Source organism: Neomonachus schauinslandi, chromosome 5 (assembly GCF_002201575.2).
Source record: "Neomonachus schauinslandi chromosome 5, ASM220157v2, whole genome shotgun sequence".
In the NCBI taxonomy this organism is placed as follows: domain Eukaryota; kingdom Metazoa; phylum Chordata; class Mammalia; order Carnivora; family Phocidae; genus Neomonachus; species Neomonachus schauinslandi.
Window position 1 is genome coordinate 68,619,693 of NC_058407.1, and position 26,820 is coordinate 68,646,512.

At 35.5% G+C, this 26,820-nt stretch overlaps 1 protein-coding gene across 1 annotated transcript; it reads left to right on the top strand.

Annotated features, from left to right (window-relative positions):
• The first annotated feature begins 814 nt into the window (after positions 1-814).
• PUS7L (pseudouridine synthase 7 like) lies at positions 815-26,820 on the top strand. Its single transcript, XM_021704861.1, is given in 9 exon segments — positions 815-1,715; positions 12,068-12,114; positions 12,116-12,228; positions 12,696-12,888; positions 16,050-16,148; positions 19,922-20,003; positions 21,340-21,620; positions 25,378-25,431; positions 26,494-26,820. Coding segments are annotated over 9 exon segments (2,097 nt in total).

Sequence of the window (26,820 nt, forward strand, 5' to 3'; positions counted from 1 at the left end):
TGTGAGTAGTATGTGGTCCCTGGGCATTTTGTCTTTCATGTAGCTTTGTTTGGTATGGTAGCCATAGGCTGTGTGAAGAATGAATAAAGGCTTCTTCAGAGGATTATTCTCTTATCTACTGCTTCAAGAAGATCTGAAAAGTTTTTTTCTCTCTGATGCCAGTAGCATGGTTGGAATTTTCCTGTGGGTCAACATCAAAAGTTTGTATCTGTAAAAGTTTATAACTGGGTTGTCAAGAAGGTTTAAGGTTCAGGATTAATTTAAGTTAAATTAATTAATTAAGTTAATTAATTAATAAATTGCAGGTTGGTTTTTAGAACTTCATTTATCTATCAATTTGGACTATTTCTTCCTGTCTTCTGGTCCCTTCTCTCATCTCCAACCCCTAATATATAAAAATCTAGCCACAAATTCTCCGGAATTAGCTGGAAATTTTCAGGGATGGGATTTAGACAAATCATTAAGTCCTATGTTCTGGTCTTTTCTTTGTGGGCCTACAAGTGGTATTTTTAAAGTAAACTTGAAACTGATCCATTTTAATCCTGGATAATGGATGGAAGCTTGGAGTGGGTGAAGAGTGAAGTTGCAAATCATCAGTTACACCAGAAAAGATTGCCTGTTAATTCATCTTGGTATAGAAGGGTCAAAATACACATGATATATAGAAATAAATTGCTAATGTCTCTTAAGGGAACTCAGGATTGAAAGGGAGAAAGAAAAATAAGTCCTGCAAATACGTTTCTTTTTTGTTATCCATAACTATTCTTTCTGGTAACTGCCTCTTTCTTTCTTTTGTAGGCATTGTTATTTAAGAATGGAAGAGGATACAGATTTTAGAGTCAGGTTTAGTTCTTTGTGTTTCATTACTGATCATGTTGGATTTCATGGCACTATAAAAAGCTCACCAAGTGACTTTGTTGTTATAGAGATCGATGAACAGGGACAGTTAGTTAATAAGGCCACTAATGAATGGATTAGTAAAGTACTACCTGAGCCAAATAATTTTGCCAAAAAAACAAAACCTGATTTTCAGAATTTATCCTTTAAAGAGGGAAGCAACCAAGAAGTCAATATTGTCACTGGGTGCTCTGATGATGACCAAAATCATCAGTCTGCTTCAGAAAAGGAAGATACTATCAATGATGGAACTTCCAAAGGTGAAGAAAAAGTTGATGTTTTAAGCAACTTGTTAGATGAAAAAACTAACGAATTACTGAATCACTTTGCCTGTGATATAAAAGAGAAGTGGAATTCTAAAACTGAGCTAATTGGATCATCTCCTGAATTCTCATTAGGCAGAATCCTTGACAAAAACCAGAGGGCTATTTTGCATAGTGCTGTTAGGCAGAAATTCCCCTTTTTAATAACCGTTGGTAAAAACAGTGAGATTGTTGTAAAACCAAATCTTGAGTATAAGGAACTCTGTCACTTGGTATCTGAAGAAGAAGCATTTGACTTTTTTAAATATTTGGATGCAAAGAAAGAAAATTCAAAATTTACCTTTAAACCTGACACAAACAAAGACCACAGAAAAGCTGTCCACCATTTTGTCAACAAAAAGTTTGGAAACCTTGTGGAAACCAAATCTTTCCCTGAACTCAGTTACAATGCCGGTAATCCAAATGTAGCGATAACAGTAAGATTTCGGGAAAAAACACACAAACACAGGAAAAGGTCTCTTTTTGAATGCCGGGATCAAAAAGTTATATACACAGGTAATGTAATAAATCATTACCATTTTCGTTGATAAAGTTAGTTAAAATTGTGTGAAAGATGAATAATTTCAAATGAATTAAATAGACTTAACCAGAGGGATGTCGGAAAAAATATTTGGGTCTAGTTTTTAGTGGAAGCTAAGGCCTTTCAAATTACACTAATTTTACGAATTAACCTTATTAATCAAAGTATGGTTAACACAGTGCTTATAGTTAACATAGTCACAAATGTATAAAGTTGAAGGAGTTATTTTGTGTTTAATAAGTTTTATTGGAGATAAATCTTGATTTCATATTTTTGAAGTTATTTTAATTAAAATTAAGTACTCAGACAAGTATAATATGTCTGCTTTGCTTGGGAAAGTGAAGAGAACACCTTGTTTTCTGAACAATTGAACTTCAGTACCTGAGGTAAAGAGCCTCCTTACAAGGAGCTCCCTCTTTGTTCAGTTACTCTTTTAGAGAGGAGGTTCTCAAACTTTAACATGCATTAAAAGTCACCAAAAGGGCTTGTTAAACAGATTTCTGAGCCCTATTCTCAGAGTTTCTGATTTAGAAGGTTTGGGGCAGGGCTTTCAGAAATTCCCAGGTGGTGCTTTTTCTACTTGTTCTGGGGACCACATTTTGAAAATCACTGTTTTAGCAGATATATTCAATTCCTAGGCCTGGATGGAACTTATGAAATCTTATTCTACAAGTTTGGCTGACCAGGTTTAATTGGCCTATATCCTACATGAAGGACGGGAAGTATTTCCCATGGTCTTGTTTTATAGATACAGCAAAGTTTTTTTTTTTTCCTGGTTAAACACATTGTTTTATTTATTTTTAAGTTTTTATTTTAATCACCCAGTACTCATCATGACAAGTGCTCTCCTTAATCCCCATCATCTATTTCACCCATCCCCCACCAACCTCCCCTCTGGTAACCAGCAGTTTGTTCTCTATAGTTAAGAGTGTTTCTTCGTTTGTCTCTCTCTTCCCCACCGCCTTTGCTCATTTATTTCTTAAATTACACATATGAGTGAAATCATATGGTATGTGACTTTCTCTGACTGGCTTATTTCACTTAGCATTACTCTAACACCATCCATGTCACTGCAAATGGCAAGATTTCATTCTTTTTTGTGGCTGAGTAATATTCCATTGTCTGTCTATGCAACCTCTTCTTTATCCATTCATCAGTCCATCATTGGACACTTGTGTTGCTTCCATATCTTGGCTATTGTAAATAATGCAGCTATAAATGTGGGGGTGCATGTATCCCTTTGAATTATTTTTCTATTCTTTGGGTAAATACCCAGTAGTGAGATTGCTGGATCATAGGGTAGTTTTATTCTTAACTCTTTGAGGAAACTCCATACTGTTTTCCATAGTGGCTACTCCAACAGTGCAAGAGGGTTGCTTTTCTCCACATCCTTGCCAACACCTGTTGTTTCTTGTGTTGTTGACTTTAGCTAATCTGACAGGTATGAGGTGATATCTCATTGTAGTTTTGATTTGCATTTCCCTGATGATAAGTGATGGTGAACATTTTTCATCTTTTCATGTGTCTGTTGGCCAGCTGGCTGTTGTCGTCATCATCGTCGTCGTCATCTTCTTTTCTTTTTGTTTGATAGACTCCACAGAGCTTGAACTCATGACCCTGAGACCAAGACCAGGAGCTGAGATCAAGAGTTGGTTGCTTAACTGACTGAGCAACCCAGGCACACATCTGTTTGTCTTCTTTGGAGAAATGTCTGTTTGTGTGTCTTCTGCACATTGATAAATTGGATTATTTGTTTTTTAGGTGTTGAGTTGTATCAGTTCTTTATATATTTTGGATACTAAACCTTTATCAGATACGTCATTTGCAAATATCTTCTCCCATTCAATGGGTTGCCTTTTAGTTTTGTTGATTGTTTTCTTTGCTGTGCAGAAGCTTTTTATTCTAATGTGGTGCCAGTAGTTTATTTTTGCTTTTGTTTCCCTTACCTCAGGGGACCTCTCTAGAAAAAAAGTTGCTACAGTTGATGTCAGAGAAATTATCGCCTATGCTCTTTCCTAGGATTTTTATGGTTTCAGGTCTCACATTTAGGTTTTTCATCCATTTTGAATTTATTTTTGTATATGGTGTAAGAAAGTGGTCCAGTTTCATTCTTTTGCATGTAGCTCTCCAGTTTTCCCAACACTACTTGTTGAAGAGACTGTCTTTTCCCCATTGGATATTCTTTCCTGCCTTTTTGAAGATTAATTGACCATATAATTGTGGGTTCATTTCTGGGTTTTCTATTCCATTCCATTGACGTATGTTTCTATTTTTGTGTCAGTTCCATACTGTTTTGATTCCTACAGCTTTGTAATATATCTTGAAGTCTGGAATTGTGATGCCTCCAGTTTTTTGTTTTGTTTTGTTTTTTTTAAGATTGCTTTGGCTATTCAGGGTCTTTTGTGGTTCCATACAAATTTTGGGATTAGTTCTGTGAAAAATGCTGTTGATATTTTGATAGGGATTTCATTAAATGTGCAGATTGCTTTGGGTAGAATAGACATTTTAACAATGTTTGTTCTTATAATCCATGAGCACAGATTGTCTTTCCATTTCATGTCATCTTCAATTTCTTTCATCAGTGTTTTATAGTTTTCAGAATACAGGTCTTTCACCTCTTTGGTTAGGTTTATTCATAGGTATCTTATTATTTTTAGTGCAATTGTAAATGGGATTGTTTTCTTAATTTCTCTTTCTACTGCTTCGTTATTGGTGCATAGGGATGCCACAGATTTCTGTGCGTTGATTTTGTATCCTGTGACTTTAATGAATCTGTTTATGAGTTCTAGCAAGTTTTTGGTGGAGTCTTTCAGGTTTTCTATATATATTATCATGTCATCTGCAAAGAATGAAAGTTTTACTTCTTCCTTACCAGTTTGGATGCCTTTTTTTTCTTTTTGTTGTTTGATTGCTGTCGCTAGGACTTCCAGTACTATGTTGAGTAAAAGTGGTAAGAGTGGACATCCTTGTCTCATTCCTGACCTTAGGGGAAAGGCTGTCAGTTCTTTCCCATTAAGAATGATGTTAGCTGTGGGTTTTTCATATATGGACTTTTTTATGTTGAAGTATGTTCCCTCTAAACCTACTTTGTTGAGGATTTTTATCATGAATGGATGTTGTACTTTGTCAGATGCTTTTTCTGTGTCTCTTGAAATGATCATATGGTTCATATCCATTTTCTTATTGATGTGATGTATTACTTTGATTGGTTTGTGAATATTGAACCATGCTTGCAACTCACGAATAAATCCCACTTGATTGTGGTGAATGATTTTTTTTTAATGAATGTTTTTGGATTTAGTTTGCTAGGATATTGTTGAGGATTTTGGCACCTATGTTCATCAGAAATATTGGCCTTATATAGGAAAGCTTTTAGGATGAAAGCAGCAGCCCAAATTTGCACAGATTGCATGTGGCATAGAAACAGGATTGTACTGTGTAGGGACTCTGTGGTATAAATGAAGAGATTAGACCTTGAATCTATGTGGGTTTCATTTTATATTATGACTTCAGTTCATATAAAGATTTATGAACTTTTAAATCTCTTTAAGGCTTAGTTTCTGGGGCGCCTTGGTGGCTCAATCGGTTGAACGGCTGCCTTGGGCTCAGGTTGTGATCCTGGGATCCTGGGATCCCTGCTCAGCAGGGAGCCTGCTTCTCCGTCCCCCTCTGCCTGCTGCTCTGCCTACATGTGCTCTTTGTCTCTCTGTCAAATAAATAAATAAAATCTTTAAAAAAATAAAAGACTTAGTTTCCACAATTGTAAAGCTGGAAAAAAATAATACCATGGGCAAATTACTTAGCAATTTGTAACTTTTGGTTGTACTTTAAAAAATGGGGTAATAGTAAAGCCTAATTCACAATGATATTCTAATGATTAAATGAAATAATTAATAAAAATTTTAATATATAATAGTTATTCAAATGTTGGTGTCTTCTCTCCTGAAAATTTCTGTCTGGTATGTGACTTGCCTTATATGAAAGAGCTGCTAGTACAGCTCTTGACACATGAGGCATGCAGTAAATGGTAACAGATAAATCTATTGTGAAGGAAAAACAAAAGTAGCTTTAAATGTGGAAGGGAGAGTTGCTGGTAAGTTATTTAAGCAGTTACAGGTTTTATACTACTTGAAATTCTAACAGTATTAATATGAATTACTGAACTAAAAATTGTGGAAACTTTATGTATTAGTTTAAATTAGTTTTACAAAAACTATGAATAATTGGAGGGATTTATTAAGGGGAGGAATTGATGGTTCACCAGAGAATCGTATGGAGATATTGGGATATCTACAAGTCCAAGAACAAAGAAAAAGTCCAAGGTAAAGTATGCCTAGCCCAGATTTTGCACAGGCCAACCTTTTGTAAGAACAAAAATAACTCATATAAAAAAAAATTCTTAATAAATAGGCCTATCTAAAAAGTAGCCATTGCCCCAAGGTGTCAAGATTATTTTAATACAGCAAGAGATATGAAACAAAACATGTAATAATGATGATGAGAACAGACATGCAGACAATGAAAATTTTTTAAATTAAATTTGTTATACATTATCTTGGTAGTAAAAAAATAAAAATGAATATTCTAGTGTAAACAAAACTATTATACCTCTCAGTTTGTACCGTTTCAGTGTTTTAAATGTTAAATGCAAATAAAAACCCTTAAGTGGTCACATAGAAAATAAAATAAAATAAAAAATAAAAAAATAAAAAGAACACTTAAAAAAACTTTTTCTTTTTATTGTTATAAAATATACATAACAGAATTTACCATTTTAACCACTCTTAAATGTACAGCTCAGTGGCATTAAGTATGTTCCCATTGTTGTACATCCATTACCATCATCCATCTCCAGAACTGTATACCCATTAAATAATAACTCTCGCCTTTCCCCTCTCCCCCCCCAGCCATGGCAGCCACCATCCTGCTTTCTGTCTCTATAAATTTGACTACTCTAGTTATCTCATGTAAGTGGAATCATAAAATATTTGCCAATTTGTGATTGGCACCTATCACTTAACTGAAAATCTTTAAGATTCATCTATGTTATACATGTCTTAGAATTTCCTTCCTTTAAAGGCTGAATAATATTGTATGTATGTATACCTCTTTTTTTTATTCACTCATCTACCAATGGACATGGGTTGTTTCTAACTTTTGGCTGTTGTGAATAATGCTGCCATGAACGTGGCTGTAAAAATACCTGTTCAACTCCCTGTTTTCAGTTCTGTGGGTATATACCCAGAAGTGAAATTGCTGGGTCATATGGTAACATATATTTAATTTTTTGAGACAGCACCATAACCATTTTCCTAGAATACTTTTTTGCAGGAGAAATTATATGAAAGATTTAAGCATCCAATGAAATTTTTATTTTAAGAATTCCATTTTCTAGCTCTAGAAGTTTCATTAGGTTCTTTCTTTGGTCTTCAACTTATATTCATTTTTTCCTATAATCTTTGAGCCTGTTTTTAATAGATATTTAAGAAATGTTTGTCTGCTAATTCTATCACTCATTCCCGGATGTGTTTCTAGTGAATGACTTTTATTTGGGTTATTGGTCATATTTTCCTGCTTCTTTGCATGTTTAGTAATATTTTGGGGGGGTCAAACTTTGTGAATGTTACCTTGTTGAGATTTTGGATTATATTGTCTCCATTTAAAGAGTGTTGAACTTTGTTTTAACAGGAAGGAAGTAATTTGTAGATCTATTTGAGGCTTCATTTTGAATTTTATTAAGGGAGGGCCAGAGTAGGCTTTACTCTAGAGGTGTCATATAGTTCTACTATTATAGTATGATCCTTCTGTGGTTTCTCCTGCATGTCCTTGATATTTAATTAGATCTCTCCTCCAGTTTTCTCCCAGTTTAAATAAAGAGTGTATAGCACTTGTCCTATGTGTGTTTGAACATTTTAAGGTGTGTGAAAAGCAGATTTGTTTCTTCATGTTGCAATCCTTCTTAGCCTTCATATTAAGAGAAATTGTATTTGAGGATTCTAATTTGATATGTACTCAAGCAGCCTTGTCTATATCTAGACCTGATTTAGATTAAAAATGTTAGAATTTGAGCTGTTTTTATGGTGTGAATTTTGGGGGCCTCAGGAAGGAATGAGTGTATTTTGAATTTGGGGTGTATGTAGTGGGACTAATAGTCTTAGAGCCAGAAGATGGATACTTGTTCTCAACCCCAAGAAGATTCTCGGTGCTCTTCTCCTGGTGTTCACACAAATGCCTTTTGTGGCCAGTAGAATATGGCAGAAGTGATGGTGTATGAGTTCTAAGGCTAGATCATAAAAAGTGTTCTACTTTTTGCCAGTTTCTTGGATTGCTCACTGTGAGGGTATCCAGGCATGACACTGGAGAATTGAGGCCTCTAGCCAGTAACCAGCACCAATTTGTCAGCCATGGGAGGGAGTCCCCTTGGAAATAGATCCTCCAGCTCCTGTCAGGCTTTTTAATAACTATAGCCCCAGCCACATCTAACTGCAACCTCAAGGGAGAGCCTGAGCTCAAACCACCAAACCACAGTGCTCTTGAATTCCTGACCCACAGGCACTATGAGAGATAAGTGAACATTGTAAGCCACTAAGGTTTGGGGTGACTTGTTATGCAATATTATATAAGTAGTATATAGTAATTAATCCTAGGCATGTGCAGATCACTAATAAGCAAATACCTCAAGAGATCACCTATGTAGATTTCTGGAACTCTCTGTGCATACACAGCTTCCTCCTATCTAGAACTCTGCCTTGTGAGTTCCAGCCTATTCAGCCTTCCTGAACTCTAACCTCTAACCTTTTTAATTCAGCATAACCGCTTTGTTCTACCTCGATTCCTCTAGAAAGTATCTATCTCTAGGCAAAAAAAACCACAGTATTTTAGGCTCACTTCTTTTGTTTTCCTTTTCTTTTTGAATCACAGTTCTGTGCTGCCTGTTTCTCTAGTGTCTGAAAACAGGTATTTCCTATGTTTTGTCTAGCTTTCTATCTGTTTATCATGGAAGATCATATCTAGTACCAATTATTCTAACATGGCTAGAAGTGGAAATTGAATTTTAAAATTTAGCATAGTTGATTTTCTTTTTAAGCACTTCACTTTTTCCAAGTAATCAAGAAAATGTTATAAATCTTATAAATTAAAAGTATAAATTTGGTGGCCTTTAAGTTTTCCTGTGTGTTCCCATATTATTTACTAACTTAGTGAGATTTCAATGTAAAAAGACAAATATAAATCAGTTAGACATTTATAATTAGAATTAGGTACATCTCATTCTCTTAAACATTCCAAGTATGTAAGATAGAGATTCATTAACACAAATACTGAAATCATGGATTTGATTCTCCTAAATACTCGTATTTAAGTTCTAAATCATCACAAATGAAAAAAAAATGCTTATGCACTAAGGCTGACCAGCAACAAATGATATAATTTCAGACAGTCTGGAGGTTCCTTCCTACATGGCTGAGCTTGCTTAACAACTAGTGAGTGACATGCCCAGATTGTCAGCGACAGATTTGACATATCAAATTCCACTTATCAAACACATGAACTTTACAACTTTTATGGATTGGTTTCTTGGCCGCCTTCTATGTAGAACAGTTTCCTGGTCTACTTTGAAAAGTTTGTAACACCTAGCCAGCCCACTGCAACAGTTGACCAAATTTTGCATTTCTTTTACTCTTAAGATATCTTAGTGACTTCTGTCTAGTTCCACAGATTTGATATATTTGAGGGACTACCTATATTTTTTCACGTTATTCTTAATTGACTCTCAAAAGTTTTGGTTCTAGGACACCTGAAGAGTATAGCTCTTATAAGTTATTGTAGACCCCAAACAACTTTTATTTGTGTGGTTATTACCTATTGATATCTAACCTATTAAAACAGAGAAATTGTTGAACCACCATGTTGTATATGTGAAACTAAGGTAATATTGTGTGTCAGCTATACTTCAATTACAAAAACCCCAGAAAACCCCAAAATATGAATTTGTTTAAAGTAACCTATTACTATTAACATGAAAACAATTTTTAATGAAAAATAACCATATTTTTCAACTAAAAATTAGTAACAAGAGGCATTGTTTTATAGTTCTGCAAATCTTTCTAATATCTGACTTAATAAAAGTCAGCTTGATTCTCATATCTGTTCTTGCATTCAGTCTTTTGGAATTTCTTGTTTTGATCGAATCAAAAGAACAAAACTCAGCTTCACACAGGTATATAGTTGGAAAAGGGAGAACATTATAGGCCCCATAAAATAATAGAGTCCCACAAATCCTACAAATATTGAAATATTTGATATTTTGATCTTATTGCTTTGGCTGTTTGCCATACTTCTTTTCATTCTTTAAACCCCCAGAACAGCAACATTTCCTCAGATTCTTTTCAGCCTCCTAAGACTGAATGCTTCCAAGGCAGGGATCATTTTTGTTCTATTGACCATTATATCCTTAGCCTAGCACATCTTCTGAAATCATTTTATTTAAACTTTGTAATTAAATCCTATCATGACAAAAGCTGATATTTTGAGGTTGTAATTTCTCTACATTTTAAATATGGGCTTTTAATTTCATTTTATTTGAAACAAGTGATATAAACAGCTGTCCTGGAATCAGAGTTTTATATTAGAATCTATTTGGTTAAGATACCCTGAAAGTGTAAAGAACAAATTGTGATTTAGCACACAGAATTAGCTTGTATGATTCTCTCCTTTCTTGTACCTCTTTTATCAGTTCTTTAAGAATAACAGAGGTCATAATACATTTAACTTATCACTGCTGCAATAGAAAATTTCGAGAAATCTGGGGAGCTGTATGGATAGTACAAAAATAACAGCCTTAGTGGTAAAAATAAATCTAGAAAGTAATGGATAGTGCTTGAATGTTCTTCAGAAATTATAGCTGTTTGTTTATACTTTAACAATTCTTAAACATAGTAAAAAATATTTTTCTTGTAAAAATTCAAACATTGAAAATATACAACATTGCATTATAGATTTTAACACTTTTCACATAAATTATATGCACTGTGTATATTTTTGAAACCTGCTGTTATCATGTTTCTAGAGGTTATTCATATGAAGATATAAATATATAGATCTTCCCCAATCTTTTAAACAACTGTATGATATTCTAAAATGTGGTTATTATAAGCACTTGTTTAGCTATTTTATATATTCATAGATGGATAGATAGATACATATATACATTTCACATCCTTCTACTTCCTGAATCAACGTTTATGTTTAACGTTCATTTTTCTTAGAGTATTCACTATTCGGGGAGACCCTTGTAGCTGCGGATGACAATTATAGCAGTTGAACAAAATATAAATTATTCTGCAAAAAACCCTGAATTTCCTTTTCATGATTAGAGGGAAAAGGGCAGTAGTTTGATGTATCTTATATGTGAACATTGTGAACTGTGGGTTGCGGTATTTTGTTATTATCAGTGCTGGCTGGTTTATAGGCCAGCATACTGGGGAACTTCTTTGGTGGTAGTTGTTACTGGGCTTGTTCCTTCTCCCTACCTTCCCAATCTCACTCCCACCCTGTCATCTAGTAGACATTTTAAGCATCTACCACAAAACAAGTGCCGTTTTATCTGTTGGTTTGCTGGCTTGGAACTCCCAGTTTATGGGGTGGGCAAACATGAAGAAAGAAATTATAATGCATAGTGGCAAGTGTCATGATATTGATAATGACAACTTGTGGAGACCTGCAATTTTGTGTAATCAGCACCTTGTGGAGTTTATGTATTCATTCAACAATTATTTGAATAGTTAGTGTGTGTTAGACTGTGGGTATAACAGTTGAGAAAACAAACATGATCCCTGCTTTAGGAGCATTCAGTCTTGGGAACCTGGGAAGAACTTAAGGGAGAACTGCTGCTACTGTTGGATCATGAAGAATAAATACAAGTGTGGCAAGTAAAATGGAAGGAACACATTTTAAACAGAGGATTCAAATGTGAGAAACTACAAAGCTGTGGAAGGCTCTAGTCCATCCACGGATTCTGAGGCATTCTCTGTGTCATACAGGATATACGTGTGGAGACTGAAAAGGGCGACTGGGGTCAGATATAAATGCCAAAGTAAGAGATTTAGATGTTTTTTTTATAAGCCTTTCCTGAGCCAATTAGCATTTTTCAAATGACTGCTGAAATCTAAGACACTGATTTTATATCTTGTTAAAAAATACTTATATTAAAAATTTGATTCATTATATTAATCTATTAGTCTACTAAGAATGTAGTTGATGTATCATAGCTCTGTGTGTGTGCGTGTGTGTGTGTGTGTAATCTGGGATTTTTGTTTGTTTGTTTCAGCTTTTACCCTACGAAAAGAAAATCTGGAAATGTTTGAAGCACTTGGTTTTTTTAGCTATCAAACTTGGTGTGATTCCTTCAGATTTTAGTTATGCAGGCCTAAAAGACAAGAAAGCCATCACCTATCAAGCAATGGTTGTTAGAAAAGTGACTCCAGAGAGGTAATAAAACATTACTTTATAAGATAGAACTTTACTTTCTTATTGCATCAAATAATAAATGTGAGATTAAAAACTTAGAACACTAGGAGCATATTAACCTCCCTATCAATAGTAATTAATTGATTAAAAGCTTATTGAGCAGCACATCCTGCCTTAATAATCTGATTATCTTCTAAATAGTGTTATGTCTTAAAGTTACACTGAAAATGTAGGTAGTTTTAAGACAAACTTTGAGAAGTGGCAGATTTTAAATGATTGAATTATTTCAGGTCATAAAGTAACTCTGTTAATATAATCCTATAGTAATGGGTTTTTTAGTGCACATTTGTTGAAATAGCATTACCTTTTGAATTCCAAAAAAATTTTTAGTGTTCTGATATAAGTGGTTGTCTGGCAACTGTCATTTAAACCTTATATTAATTTTTAAATGTAAGATTTAATGAGTCTATATGATTTATCATTTATAGGTTGAAAAATATTGAAAAAGAAATCGAAAAGAAAAGAATGAATGTGTTTAATATTCGATCTGTAGATGATTCCCTTAGACTCGGTCAGCTCAAGGGAAATCACTTTGATATTACCATCAGAAATTTAAGAAACCAAATAAATGATTCTTCAAACCTGAGAGAGAGAATTTTGGAGGCAATAGAAAATGTTAAGGTAAGAAAACTTAATTTTAAAATAGTGTTACAGGAAAATCTTTATAGGCCTTCTCTTTACGCTGAGGCAAGAAGGGAAACTTCTTTTTCTTTTGTACCTTTTCTTTTTATGTGCATATGTCATTATTTAAAAAAATGATAATTAGGACAATTTGTTTTATTTTTAATTTTCTTAGTACATTTTTTTGTATTAAAAAAAAACTTTAATGTAATTTTAAAAATATATAGAGTTACCCGGAGTGGGGGGGGGCTATCTGCATCAGAAGAGAGGTGTTTTTTGTTGTTGTTTGTATGTTTGTTTTTAGCACATGCCACATAGAATAGTATTTTAGGCAAAGGGATTAATTTTGGAAATTTTGTTCAGTAATTTTTTCAGGAAATCTTTGGTAAATAGTTACATTACTTATCAGAATTATGCATAATCTTTTTTTTCTTTTCAATCTAATTGTGAATTTTTTTCAATGTATACAAATGGTAAATAATACACATTTTATTCTGTCTTACAATAAATACTATTTAACATAAATATATAAGTGATATTTTCCAGGCATCTAAATATGCCATAGCCTTCAGTCTGATCATCTAGACTGTGGGTTAGCAAGCTTTTTCTGTAAAGAGCCAGATAATAAATATTTTTGGCTTTGTAGGCATATGGTTTCTGTTGAAGCCACTCTACTGCCCTTGTGTGGAAGCAGCCATAGACCATACGTAAATGAATGAGCATGATTGTATTCCAGTAAAACTTTATTTACAAAAATAAGTGTTGGCCACATTTGACTTGTGGGCCATTAGTAATTTGACAACCCCTGATCTAGACCAGTAATCCTCAACCTGGGATGCTTCTAGGCAATCTCAGTAGTCAATCCCTACCCCCGAACCAATTAAATAAGAACATTTGGGAATGCAGCTTTTGTTATTAGTATTTTTTTAAAAACTCCCTAAGTGATTTTACTCTACAGCTAACACTGAGAAACAGTGATCTAAGATTCTGACCACAAAGACCTTTTTACACAATTTTATTCCTCTCCAAAGGAAAATAAACAAGCAAAACTGGTTTTTAATCACTATTATGCCTTAGAGTCAGGAAAATGACTTCCAACTAAAGATTTTCTAAATTCACATTTGTCTGTGTATAGACACTCTTTGATTGTATATTCTTTTTTTTTTTTTTTAAGATTTTATTTATTTGACAGAGAGAGACACAGCAAGAGAGGGAACACAAGCAGGGGGAGTGAGAGAAGGAGAAGCAGGCCCCCTGCTGAGCAGGAAGCCCGATGTGGGGCTCGATCCCAGGACCCTGGGATCGCAACCTGAGCTAAAGGCAGATGCTTAACGACTGAGCTGCCCAGGCACCCCTGATTGTATATTCTTTATATGGTGGTTTTTTCCCTTTTTTCCTAGACCTATCTAAAATTCTTTTTTCCCCCCTCAAAAAACTGTTATTAAAATGATATCCTTTTAAAAAGGGAGAGAGTTTCTCTGAACTCTCAAAGCATTTATTGCCTATCTTTCATTCGGAATTTATGAATATACAACTGCCCATTATAAAATCCCCATTAGGAATGATTCTAACTTTAGCCAACTTTCCTTTAATTCTGAAAATAAGAAGTCTTTGAAGTTTTATTTTAGAGGGTTCTAACTTTGACTTCTAGAAACCTTTTGTTATAGCCAACTCTAAGTAATTTGAAGGGGTACTTAAAGTTCTTCTGGTTATTCTAGGATATTATTTGATATTATTTTTCCAAATTTGAAATAATAATTGTTATGAGAAATACTCATAAAGTGAGCATGAAAGACTCTTATCTTTCAAGAAACCATCTGGACCTGGTGTTTTCTTTGTGAGAGCATGTTTATCCACTGACCGATGTCTTTAAGGTTGCAGAGTAATTTACAATTTTCTATTCCTGGGGAAGTGGTGCCATGTCATTGTCTTGGCCCAGGCCCTCAGAAACTAAGGTAACTAAAAAATGAATTGTTATACATAAAGGAACCAAGACTTGCTGGGTTTGAAGTAAATTTATTTCTTACTCTCAGCATCTCCAGACAGCGGAAGCATCTCAAAGTCAGAAAGAGCTTCAGGGCAAAGATCAGATCCAGTCCTCGGTGAACAGTTCATCCCAGCACTGGTTTAGCACTGCAAGTCCTGCATCCCACCATACCCTTGAGAAATGTGAATGGAAAGCTGACATAATCTTAAAGCTTTTTCGTTGGTCTTATTTTCTTTTAATTGTTTGGTTTTCTCCTTTCTGTTCTTTAACTGTATAGAATTTCCCAGACCATTTGGCCCTTATGTGTGTATTGCGGATTACAGTATTCTTTTCTTAAAATAAATACAAAGAGAAAGACTTGATTACATATTCTGACACAGTAATTATATTTATTTATTGTAGTCACTGTGGGCCTATGACAAAAAACCATAGGCTCGGTGACTTTTAAATAACAGAAATTTATTTCTTAGAGTGCTGGAGGCTGGAAGCCTGAGATCAGGGTGCCAGCCTTATCTTCTTGTTGTATTCTCACATGGTGGAAAGAGAGTGAGCTAGCTCCATGATCTTTTCTTTTCTTTTCTTTTTTTTAGATTTTATTTATTTATTTGCCAGAGAGATAGAGAGCACAAGTAGGCAGAGAGGCAGGCAGAGGGAGAGGGAGAAGCAGGCTCCCCGCTGAGCAGGGAGTCTGACGCAGCACTCGATCCCAGGACCCTGGGATCATGACCTGAGCCAAAGGCGGCTGCTCAACCGACTGAGCCACCCAGGCGCCCCTCCATGCTCTTCTCTTATAAGGAAACTAATTCCATCCTTGAGAGCTCTACCCTCATAACCTAATTACCTCCCAATGTCCTCACCTCCAAATACCATCACATTGGAGGTTAAGATTTCAACATATGAATTTTGGTGGGAACACAGGCATGCAGTCCATAACAATATACTTTTTTAAGAAAGATTTTATTTATTTATTTGAGATAGAAAGCATGAGAGAGAGCACAAGCAGGGGGTGGGGGAGAGGGAAAAGCAGACTCCCTGCTGAGCAGGGAGCCAGATGCGGGACTCGATCCCAGGACCCTGGGATCATGACCTGAGCCAAAGGCAGACGCTTAACTGACTGAGCCACCCAGGTGCCTCACAATATACTTCTAATTAATTGATTTTCTTGTATTCATAGAATAAAGGGTTTGTAAATTACTACGGACCGCAGAGATTTGGGATGGGAAGGAAAGTTCACACCGACCAGATTGGATTGGCTTTGCTGAAGAGTGAAATGGTATGGATTTAAAAAAACTATGATCTGATTTGTCTTGTCAGTTGTACTTACTACATAAGCCAGCCCTTTGCTTTCTTAACCGAGCATATAAATGCATATATATATACACACACACATACATATACCATATACTACATTATTTTTTTATTTTTTTATTTTTTTTTATTTTTTAAGATTTTATTTATTTATTTGAGAGAGAAAGACTGAGAGACAGAGAGCGTGAGAGGGAAGAGGATCAGAGGGAGAAGCAGACTCCCCGCTGAGCAGGGAGCCTGATGCAGGACTCGATCCTGGGACTCCAGGATCATGACCTGAGCTGAAGGCAGTCACTTAACCAACTGAGCCACCCAGGCGCCCCCATATACTACATTATTGAACACTTATTGAGCAGATACTATATTTTTAGTATCATATTATAGTAAAGCAAACTGTATGCGATGTCCCTGCGTTTAATACTTGTTTGAGACCTAACAGAGAATTGGCCAGCCTCACCAAATTCTTAATGAACTGAATAGAGGATTTAGAAGAAACTTAACACCCTATAATTCCAGAAATAGGACATCAAATTATATAAAATTCCTGTTTCTCATAGCATTTAAACAAAAGCTCTCCCCTCTTTTAAACTTCATATTCCATGGTTCTCATTTTTTTTAAAGTTTGCTAGAACATTAATTATCAGTTGTTGCTGTGTAACAGACTACTCCAAAACTGAGTGGACTAGAACAACAAGCATTTCTTGTCTCATTGCTCCCGAGGGTCAGACATCTGGGAACAGCCTTGCTGGGTGTTAGTGCATCAGGGTCTCACACGGTATGCAGTCACACTATCAGCCAAGACTGCAGTCTTTGGAGACTTGAATGGGCACAGAGGACCTGCTTGCAAGCACACTCCATGGTTGTTGGCAGGAAGGTTTAGTTTCTCACCATAGGGCTACTCATGGTGTGACTTCCCCAAGAAAGAAGAGTCCAGGAGCACAGAAGACTGAGAGAGAGACCGTAACAGAAATCTCAGTGTCTTTTATAATGTAATCTGGGAAGTGACATCTTTACTTCTGTTCTATTCTACTTACTGGGCGCACAGACTCACCCTGATTAGTGTCGGGGAGGACTGTAGTAGGCGTGAGTACCAGCCAGTAGAGATCATTGGGGGCCAACTTAGAGGCTGGACCCACAGCTAGAAAGCCATATTTTCTTTCCTTTGAAACATCCCTTCCCCAACTTTTACATTCTCTGCATCTCAATTTAAATTCTCATCCCACTCCCAAGAAAAATTGAATTCTTCTTATCTTTTTACTCAAAGCCTCTTGGACTTCCCATCTTAGGTTTTACTATATTTTATTGTTATTGTTTATTTGATCTTTACCAGTAAACAAACATCATGTCTCTCTTGCTCAACACTCTATCCCTAGTACTGTGCACAGTGCCTAGCACATAGCAGATACTTAGTAATATTTATTTGAATGAATTAGCTTCTGAACATATATTTGTTTGAATGAATGAATACTATAAAAATAAGATTGAGTGTGATTTTAGGTTGAATGATCTATCTTAAGATCCTTTCCTACTCTAAAACATATACTTAGAAATCACAGTGCTGGAGACAGTATAATAATAATAATAATAATAATAATAATAATAATAATAATAATAATAAAAATACAGGACCTCATAGTACCATTAAAAAAAGGAATATCTTTTTTTTTTTTTAATTTTATTTATTTATTTGACAGAGAGAGACACAGCGAGAGAGGGAACACAAGCAGGGGGAGCGGGAGAGGGAGAAGCAGGCTTCCTGCCAAGCAGGGAGCCCGATGTGGGACTCAATCCCAGGACCCTGGGATCATGACCTGAGCCGAAGGCAGACGCTTAACGACTGAGCCACCCAGGCGCCCAAAAGGAATATCTTTTAATCTATTTAGTTTTTAAAAGAAAATATTACAAGTTGGCAACTTTTTTTTTTATTTGAGAGAGAGAGAGAGCATGAGCAGGGCAGAGGGGCAGAGGGAGAGAGAGAAGCAGACTCCCTGCTGAGCAGAGAGCCTGATGTGGAGCTTGATCCCAGGACCCCAAGATTATGACCTAAGCCGAAGGCAGACACTTAACCGACTGAGCCACCCAGGTGCCAAATAAAAATTCCAACAACCATGACTCTTTTTTTTTTTTTTAAGATTTTATTTATTTACTTGAGAGAGAGAGAGGAAGAGAGGGAGAGCACAGAGAGAGAAACAGACTCCCCACTGAGCAGAGAGCCCAACATGGGGCTCCATCCCATAACCCTGAGATCATGACCTGAGCTGAAGGTAGATGCTTAACTGACTGAGCCACCTAGGTGCCCCAATTGGCAATTAAAAAAAAAAAAGATTTTGGCAATTTGATCTTGACAATTCCAAGACTTGAGAACAAGAATGAAATTAGTGGTTCGTGATTCCCCTATGCTTGCTTTTGTTATATATGTTGGTCAAGTCTGAGTTTTATGTCATTACTTCACACTTGCATTCTAAGCTGGATGATAGAGGTAAAGAATGACAGAAGTAGAACTATGGAAATGATGGGCACTTTTTCCAGTCCATAATATTTTAAACCTATGTATGAGGTTGCTTTGTACAGATCTATTTCCAAATATAACACTGTTTAATTTTTGAAAGCTTGAAGATAAAATTGCAGTGTCAGATATCATTTGTTAAGTGCCTATTCTTTCATGATGCCAGAGAATTTGTATCTTTTTTTTTTTTTTCCAATTTTATTCCAGGAATTTATTTTTAGGAAATACTTATGCATGTACACAAAGATTTTATACATCAAGATACTCACTTCAGCATTGTATCTAATAGCAAAATTTTGGTAACTATCAGTAGGTAATGGTTTCAATAATTGATGGGTGTCTCTTTATTGGGATTGTACAGCAGCCATTAAAAACAATGTTGTAGAAGAATGGTTAGTCTTATTGGAAAATGTTCAGATCATATTAATAACACAAGCAGACCCCAAACAATATAAACAAAAAAGAGTATTTTAATAATGTATACATGTGTGGATTTATAGAAAAAATACCTTGAAACTAAATACAGTAAAATATAACTGGTTATTACTGGTTGCTTCTTTTTTTTTTGGACATCTTTTTTTTTTTATTATGTTATGTTAATCACCATACATTACATCATTAGTTTTTGATGTAGTGTTCCATGATTCATTGTTTGCGTATAACACCCAGTGCTCCATTCAGCACGTGCCCTCTTTAATACCCATCACCAGGCTAACCCATCCCTCCACCCCATCCCCTCTAGAACCCTCAGTTTGTTTCTCAGAGTCCATAGTTTCTCATGATTCGACTCCCCCTCCGATCTCCCCCCCTTCATTTTTCCCTTCCTGCTATCTTCTTCTTCTTCTTTTTTTTTTAACATATAATGTATTATTTGTTTCAGAGGTACAGGTCTGTGGTTCAACAGTCTTACACAATTCACAGAGCTCACCATAGCACATACCCTCCCCAATGTCTATCACCCAGCCACCCCATCCCTCCCACCCCCACCACTCCAGCAACCCTCAGTTTGTTTCCTGAGATTAAGAATTCCTCACATCAGTGAGGTCATATGATACATATCTTTCTCTGATTGACTTATTTCGCTCAGCATAATACCCTCCAGTTCCATCCACGTCATTGCAAATGGCAAGATTTCATTCCTTTTGATGGCTGCATAATATTCCATTGTATATAAAAAAGTAAGTAATTTGTCATTTTCATTTAACATGTGTTTGCTTGCTTGATTTTTAAAGGTGGAGGCTGTAAAATTATTTCTTACACCAGAAGATTTGGATGATCCTGTAAATAGAGCAAAGAAATATTTTCTTCAAACTGGTATTTAAAAATTTCTTTACCCTATACATAGTCATACAAATACATAATACAGATGTTATGTCAGCAGGAGGGCATTTATTGCTACATAATTGTATAATATATTATACATTTAATAATTTTATTATCTGTCTAAGACACTCCAGTTTTGGCCAGATATCCAGGACTTGTCTGTTTTAACTCTTCTTGGGGGTAGGAGTGAGGGGAGAAATAGCTTCTTAGTTTTTCTTGGTCTAAATCCTCAGAGTAGATAAGAATTTCAAATTCTACCCTGGTCCAGTGGAAGTATACACTACAACTAGGGGAGACTTAAAAACAAATTACATAAAAGTTTATTTGCTGTATCCAATACTTTGTGCATTATTTTTGGTTTAGTTGCCCATTCAGCCCAGTCGGTTTTGACACTTTAGCTCAATATCATGGTTTATATGCAGAATGCGTCCTGGGAAGCACCAAAGAAAAGTGGTTATGAGTGTGGGTTCTAGAGTCAATCCACATGGGTTTGACTCTCAAAATGACTTATGTGTTTGTATCTAGAGTTCTGAGAATATAATTTCCTTATGGCATTGATTCCTAAACTTGAGGATGCATAAGAAACACGTGGTACATTTATTAAAATGAGGATTCCTACCTGAATAAGCATCTTTGCAGTAGAGTTCGTTAATTTAATTTTAAAAAGCATCCCATTAGCAAGGCCTGTTAGCGCTTGATGGATCCAACCCTTTCTTACTCAGAAGAGTCTGTGTAAATGTTTGTAATAGCTCTTCAAAAATATGTAGGCTCAGAGGTTTATATAGTGGTTTTTTTTTTTTTAAGAAATCCTCTGAATAATTGCAAATTAGTTTAGCTCCATTCTGAAGTAGGTATTACTAATGTGCTTTTTGCTATTTTTTTTTAAGCAGGGAAAGTGAGGGGTGCCTGGGTGGCTCAGCTGGTTAAGCGTCTACCTTTGGCTCAGGTCATGATCCCAGGGTCCTGGGATTGAGTCCTGCATCGGGCTCCTTGCTCAGCGGGGAGCCTGCTTCTCCCTTTCCTTCTACTGCTCCCCCTGCTTGTGCTCTCTTTCTCTGTCTGTCAAATAAGTAAACAAAATCTTAAAAAAAATAAAAATAAATAAAGCAGGGAAAGTGAATGGAGAATGGATCATATGATTAATGATCTTTACTAAACAAACAAACCCTTCAGGTGTAGCTAAGTTTATAGTTGGTGCTCAGCGTCATCTTCATATTCAAGTTCAAAAGAGCACAGTTCATTGCCTCTCATTTGAAGGCATAATGAAGGTCTTTATGACTGGCCTGTAAATAAAGTGGTTGACTCACTGATTTCCTCTTTATTTCAGAGGATGCTAAAGGCACACTTTCACTGATGCCTGAATTCAAAGTTCGCGAGAGAGCTCTGCTGGAGTCGTTGCGCCGCTTTGGCATGACAGAGGAGGGATGTATCCAGGCATGGTTTTCTTTTCCCCATTCAATGCGCATATTCTATGTTCATGCGTATAGCAGCAAAATTTGGAATGAGGCAGTATCTTACAGACTTGCAACCTATGGATCAAGAGTAGTAGAGGGTGATCTGGTCTGTTTGGATGAAGATGTTGATGATGAACATTTCACAAATAGTAAAGTAAGTATCATGTCATCAGCGTTGTCAAAGAGTAGTAACCACACTGGGAACATTAATTTTCAGAAGCCTTTATTTGAGAAACGATTTAGAACTAAACATACGTTTTATTTTTTTATTTGTATTTGCTTATCTTCTGCTTCTATGCTGCTAGCTAAGACTTAACACAAGTCTATAAATGGTAAAATAAAAATAGTCAGTGGCATTAAGCGAAAGGTACAAAGACAGTAAACTTTCCTTTAAATAATATGTTTTAAAGAATTACAGAACTAATGCACAAAGTAGTATCATTAAAAGTGAAAAATCAAAAGTTTACATATGAAGCTGTCATCTTGTCACCACTCTTACTGTCTTTCCCTCCCCTGTGCCCAGGAAATGAACCTCTGTTTTTGGCCTGTATCCTTCTAGACCTTTTTCTATGCTTTCACAAAAATATCCGTAGGAGAGTGTATTTTTATTCTATTAGCGAAAACTGAGAAAAGAAAAGGAAGGGCTTATAGGCTCAGAACTTAAAATATGAAAAAGAATACAATTTTTATAGTAATTGTATATGAGGTGTGTAATGTTGTGTGTATTTCTTTTATATAAATGTGATTTTATGATTGCGATTTCACAGCTTGCTTTTTTCCTCTTAACAATTTATATTATAAAAGTTGATTCTTCCATTTCCTCTCTATCCAACTAGTATTTTTATCTTTATGGGTTTGAACAGTATAATTAATGAAACTGAATACCAGAAGTCAAGTAAAGAAATTTATTTTGTAATATAATGCAAAAAGAACAAATTATAATGCAAAAAGAACAAATTATAACAATGCAAAAAGAACATTATCTCAAGTTAGTCTTACAAAGATGTTATAAAAGTGGAGGGATTTGAGTAGTGCTTTCATATATAACATCATAACATCATTGAACTTTAGATGAGAAAAGGATTTTAGAGACCCTCTTTTTTAACTCCCATTTTATAGAAATGAAAATCAAGACCCAGATTAAGTGACACAGGTAGCAGAATTAAAAGGCCCTAGCCCAAATTGATCTCTACCAGAGAAATCATGGAATACAGAAAAGGTGTCAGCATCTAGAGAGAGAACATGGCCCAGTTTTTCAAAAATGAAGAAACATAGATTCTGAACTCTACATAAAGGGAACTTTATCTAAATTAATAGCAGAAGTCTGGATGTATAAATTAAGGTTTTTGTTTGTTTGTTTGGTTGGTTTTGGTTTTAAGTAATGGAGATCTACCTCAAACCAACTTAAGGAAAAGCGGACAGGAATTCATTGGCTCTGATAACCGAGACTCTGACTGATTTGGGCACAGCTATATCCAGTCTCCTAAATAGTCTGTCTCTTATTTTCTTCATCTTTCAACTATGTTTTCCTCTGTTAGAGCCATTCTCAGTCTGGCTTGTTCTTTCGGTGGCAAGATGGTTATGAGCATTATTTCTTAAAACTTGTAGAGAAGAGAACTTTTCTTCCCAATGGAATAAAGGCCATGGAATTAAGTCTCTTTGGCTAGGAGTGGCCTGGCTTTTGGGCCCGTGTATGGGCCCAAAGCAATTATTGTGGACTGGAGTATGTGATTGGCTAAGCCTATGTTCCAAAGGATCCTTCCTGGAACCATCTCACCCAAATTATATTTGAGAACCGGGAGGTTTCAGGGAGCTCCCTGAAAATGAGGGTGCGCCTATTAGAAAAGAGATTAAAGGCCGAGCAAGTCAGAGCAACAGGTTTCTGCTTTGCTGTTTCATTGAATGGGTGCCTTATGAATATTTAGATAAGAAAGTGATCACAAGGAGCATAAATCACTAAGAACGGTCATTTAACTGAGATAAAATCTGAAACTGTAAAAAGAAATCTAGCAGCATTATAGGTCTTTTTTTTTTTTTTAGCATTATAGGTCTTATTTTACTTCATGAATGGAAGAGATGTTGGTGATTCCCTTTTGATAAATAGTGAAAAATCATGTTTTTTTTTTCACACATTCCAGAAATATGTTCATTTAAATATTACCTGGGCTGTACATTATTTAGTAAGTTAGCCATTCCTAATTCAGATTTTCAGAAGTTAAAGGTTACTTTGACAAGACATGGTAATAATCTCTGAAATACATGTTTTACAAGACTTCTTTGTTCAAAGTAACATTTGCAAGGACAGTTTTGTGATCAGAACTGTATCTGTTTTTCTTTTGGAGCTGTAGGAGAAAGGAGAACATTTTCTCCTTCATATCCTGCTAAGTTTTCTTCTATTAGGAAAAAAAAGTCTTTATATATTTTAAGACCAATCATTTATACTTTACTAGTAAGCACTAAGTATAGAAAAGGCAGGACTTACAGGCCCACGATGTTAAGATATGAAAATGAAAAAGACAGTAAAGTTTCTATTAAATGGTATATGGGGCATGTAATGTTGTGCATCTACAGTTAAAAATTGTAGGAAACTAATCGATTCTTGATAGGATTACTAGACTAACAGATATACTTTTATTTGAAGTCGCTTGGGGTAGATTTTCTTATAATTTCTTTGTGAACAAGATAGAGAAATGTGGCAGACAATTAAAAGGTTAGGTGAATTCATAGTTGAGGAATAGCCATATGCCAAAAGCATGTTTGTTAATTAAAAAGATCAATTGATAACAACCTGGAGGGAGCTATCTAACCACAAAACATGGTCTAATGTACTTGACCATGTTTTTCCGTATTTTTTTTTTTTTTAAGATTTTATTTATTTATTTGACAGAGAGAGACACAGCGAGAGAGGGAACACAAGCAGGGGGAGTGAGAGAGGGAGAAGCAGGCTCCCCGCAGAGCAGGGAGCCCGATGCAGGACTTGATCCCAGGACCCTGGGATCATGACCTGAGCTGAAGGCAGTCGCTTAACCAACTGAGCCACCCAGGCGCCCTGTTTTTCCGTATTTTCATAAATTATTTAAATTGCATCATTGTAAGTAGGCTTAAGAGTTTGTGAAAGAAAGCTAGAAATGATGATGCAGGAGAGATCCTCATCCCATGGCTTTTGGTCAGATCACATGTAGAGTTTTATATCCATTTCTGAGTCCAGCAACTAAAAGGCTTACTTACCAATAAACAAACATACAAACCCAAAATGAAAAACAAAAAAGGAGGGGCAATAATTAATGATTAGACTGTGCATCCTTGAGGGCAAAGCCAGCAGAGTTAGAGGGGATCTGGACACTGCATTATATGGTGAAAGCCTTAGGAAGGTGGGGATGCTGTTCATCTTTGTTTAATGATAACAGCTGCCTTCATACCTGAACTTTCATGTGCTGGAGAAATTAGACTTATTTATTCTATAGTGTCCTGTAGCAACATTTCTCACACTTAACATACATCTGTTTTCCCCCCTGTCTCCTGTTACTGTTCTATGAAACACGTTTTGAGAAACACCACTTCTCAGAGAGTATTATGATACTTGTTGGCGATGGGTGGGGGTGGGGGTGGGGTTTCCCAGAGGCAGATTTTTGATTAAGCATAAGAACTTTGTAAGTTAGGAAAAGCTGCTGTGATGAGGTGGAAGCATTGCTTCGGGGTATTAAGCTACCACCGTTCTCTTTGTGTTTCAATTTCAGTTATCAGTGGTTAAAGCAGGAAGTATCATTTAAATTTTTACGTAGTCTAGAAGCAAATTGTGAAAATAGTCTTGTTTGGGTATATGTATATTCAGCACAGGAGTCAAATTATACATAACAGGGAAAATTGAGGAAATGAATCATCCATATTTTCGTCATGTTTTTAAAATGTAGGTTCATCTAGTAACGGAAGAAGAGGAATCAGCTAACACATATGCAATACATCAGGTAAATTTGTTTAAAAATTGGTATCACTTAGATCTAAATGTAGATATTGTGTCCAAAAGACAAAATGTTGATCAGTTCTCTTCCCCACCTTTTTCTCTTAACCACTTTTTTTTTTTCACTTTTTAATTCAGGTATAATTTATATGCAATAAATATCTCTCTTCTTAGTTTGCAGTTCTAAGAGTTTTGATAAACATAGTCTTGTGACCACCACAAAAATCAAGATAAAGAACATTTTCATCTCTCCCTAAAATCTCCCTGTGCCCCTTTTTATTCAACCCCCACCCCCAGCCCCAGCTCCTGAGGAGCTCATCCATTTTCTGCCCCGTTTTGCCTTTGAAAGAATGTCAAATAAATGGAATCATATAGTTTGTGGTCTTTTATGTTTGGCTTCTTTCAGTTAGCAAAATGAATTTGAAATCCGTTCATGTTGTATGTATTTGAATTTTTTACCTTGTTCCTTTTTCTGACTACCTTTTGGTAGTGTTTAAGAAAAATGACTAGAAATCATCAGCAAAGGAGGAAAGCCCTACAAACTGTAGTGTCTTCTCATAAGCAGCTGAGCAAAACACTGTATTTGCTGCTACTGGTTTGTGCTCATGTTTTTATATAAGTAAGAAGAATGTGAAGTTATCAACCAAAATACCAGTTATATCATTGAGCAATAGGGGTTGTTCTGTTGTAGAAACAATATGCTTTTAGGATTGTATGACTACATTGAGATTAAGTCTTTGTTGGCTAATTAAATGTACCCAAACCTCTTGTTTCCTCTCCTCTACTTTAACAATAGTTTGTCTTATAATATCTGACTTGAGTTTGTTACCTTGGTTATTGTGAGTCCTTCTTGATTGTAGTTAGTTCTTTTCTTTGCCTGGCAGCATTTAAAATAATCTAAGTAGTATAGCGTTCAATAGCATGTTTTAGGCTGATTGTAATGTTTATATCCTGAGACATAATGATTATATCTCAGTGATTTTCTTATATACCAAATCTTAGTGATATAATGATCATATATTTTTCTGAAGGCTGTTTCATGTAATTTTGTCCCCCTTCTTCTGCACAGGTGGTTCTTCCAGTGCTTGGATACAATATTCAGTACCCAAAGAATAAAGTTGGGCAGTGGTACCAGGAAATACTTAGCAGAGATGGACTACAGACATGTAGGTTTAAAGTACCAACTCTGAAACTCAATGTTCCAGGATGCTATAGACAGATATTGAAACATCCCCATAATGTCTCATACCAACTAATGGAAGAACATGAAATTGATGTCAAAACTGAAGGTTCCCACATTGATGAAGCAACCTTATCTCTTTTGATCTCTTTCGATCTTGATGCTTCGTGTTATGCGACAGTCTGTCTGAGGGAGATGATGAAGCATGATTTTTAG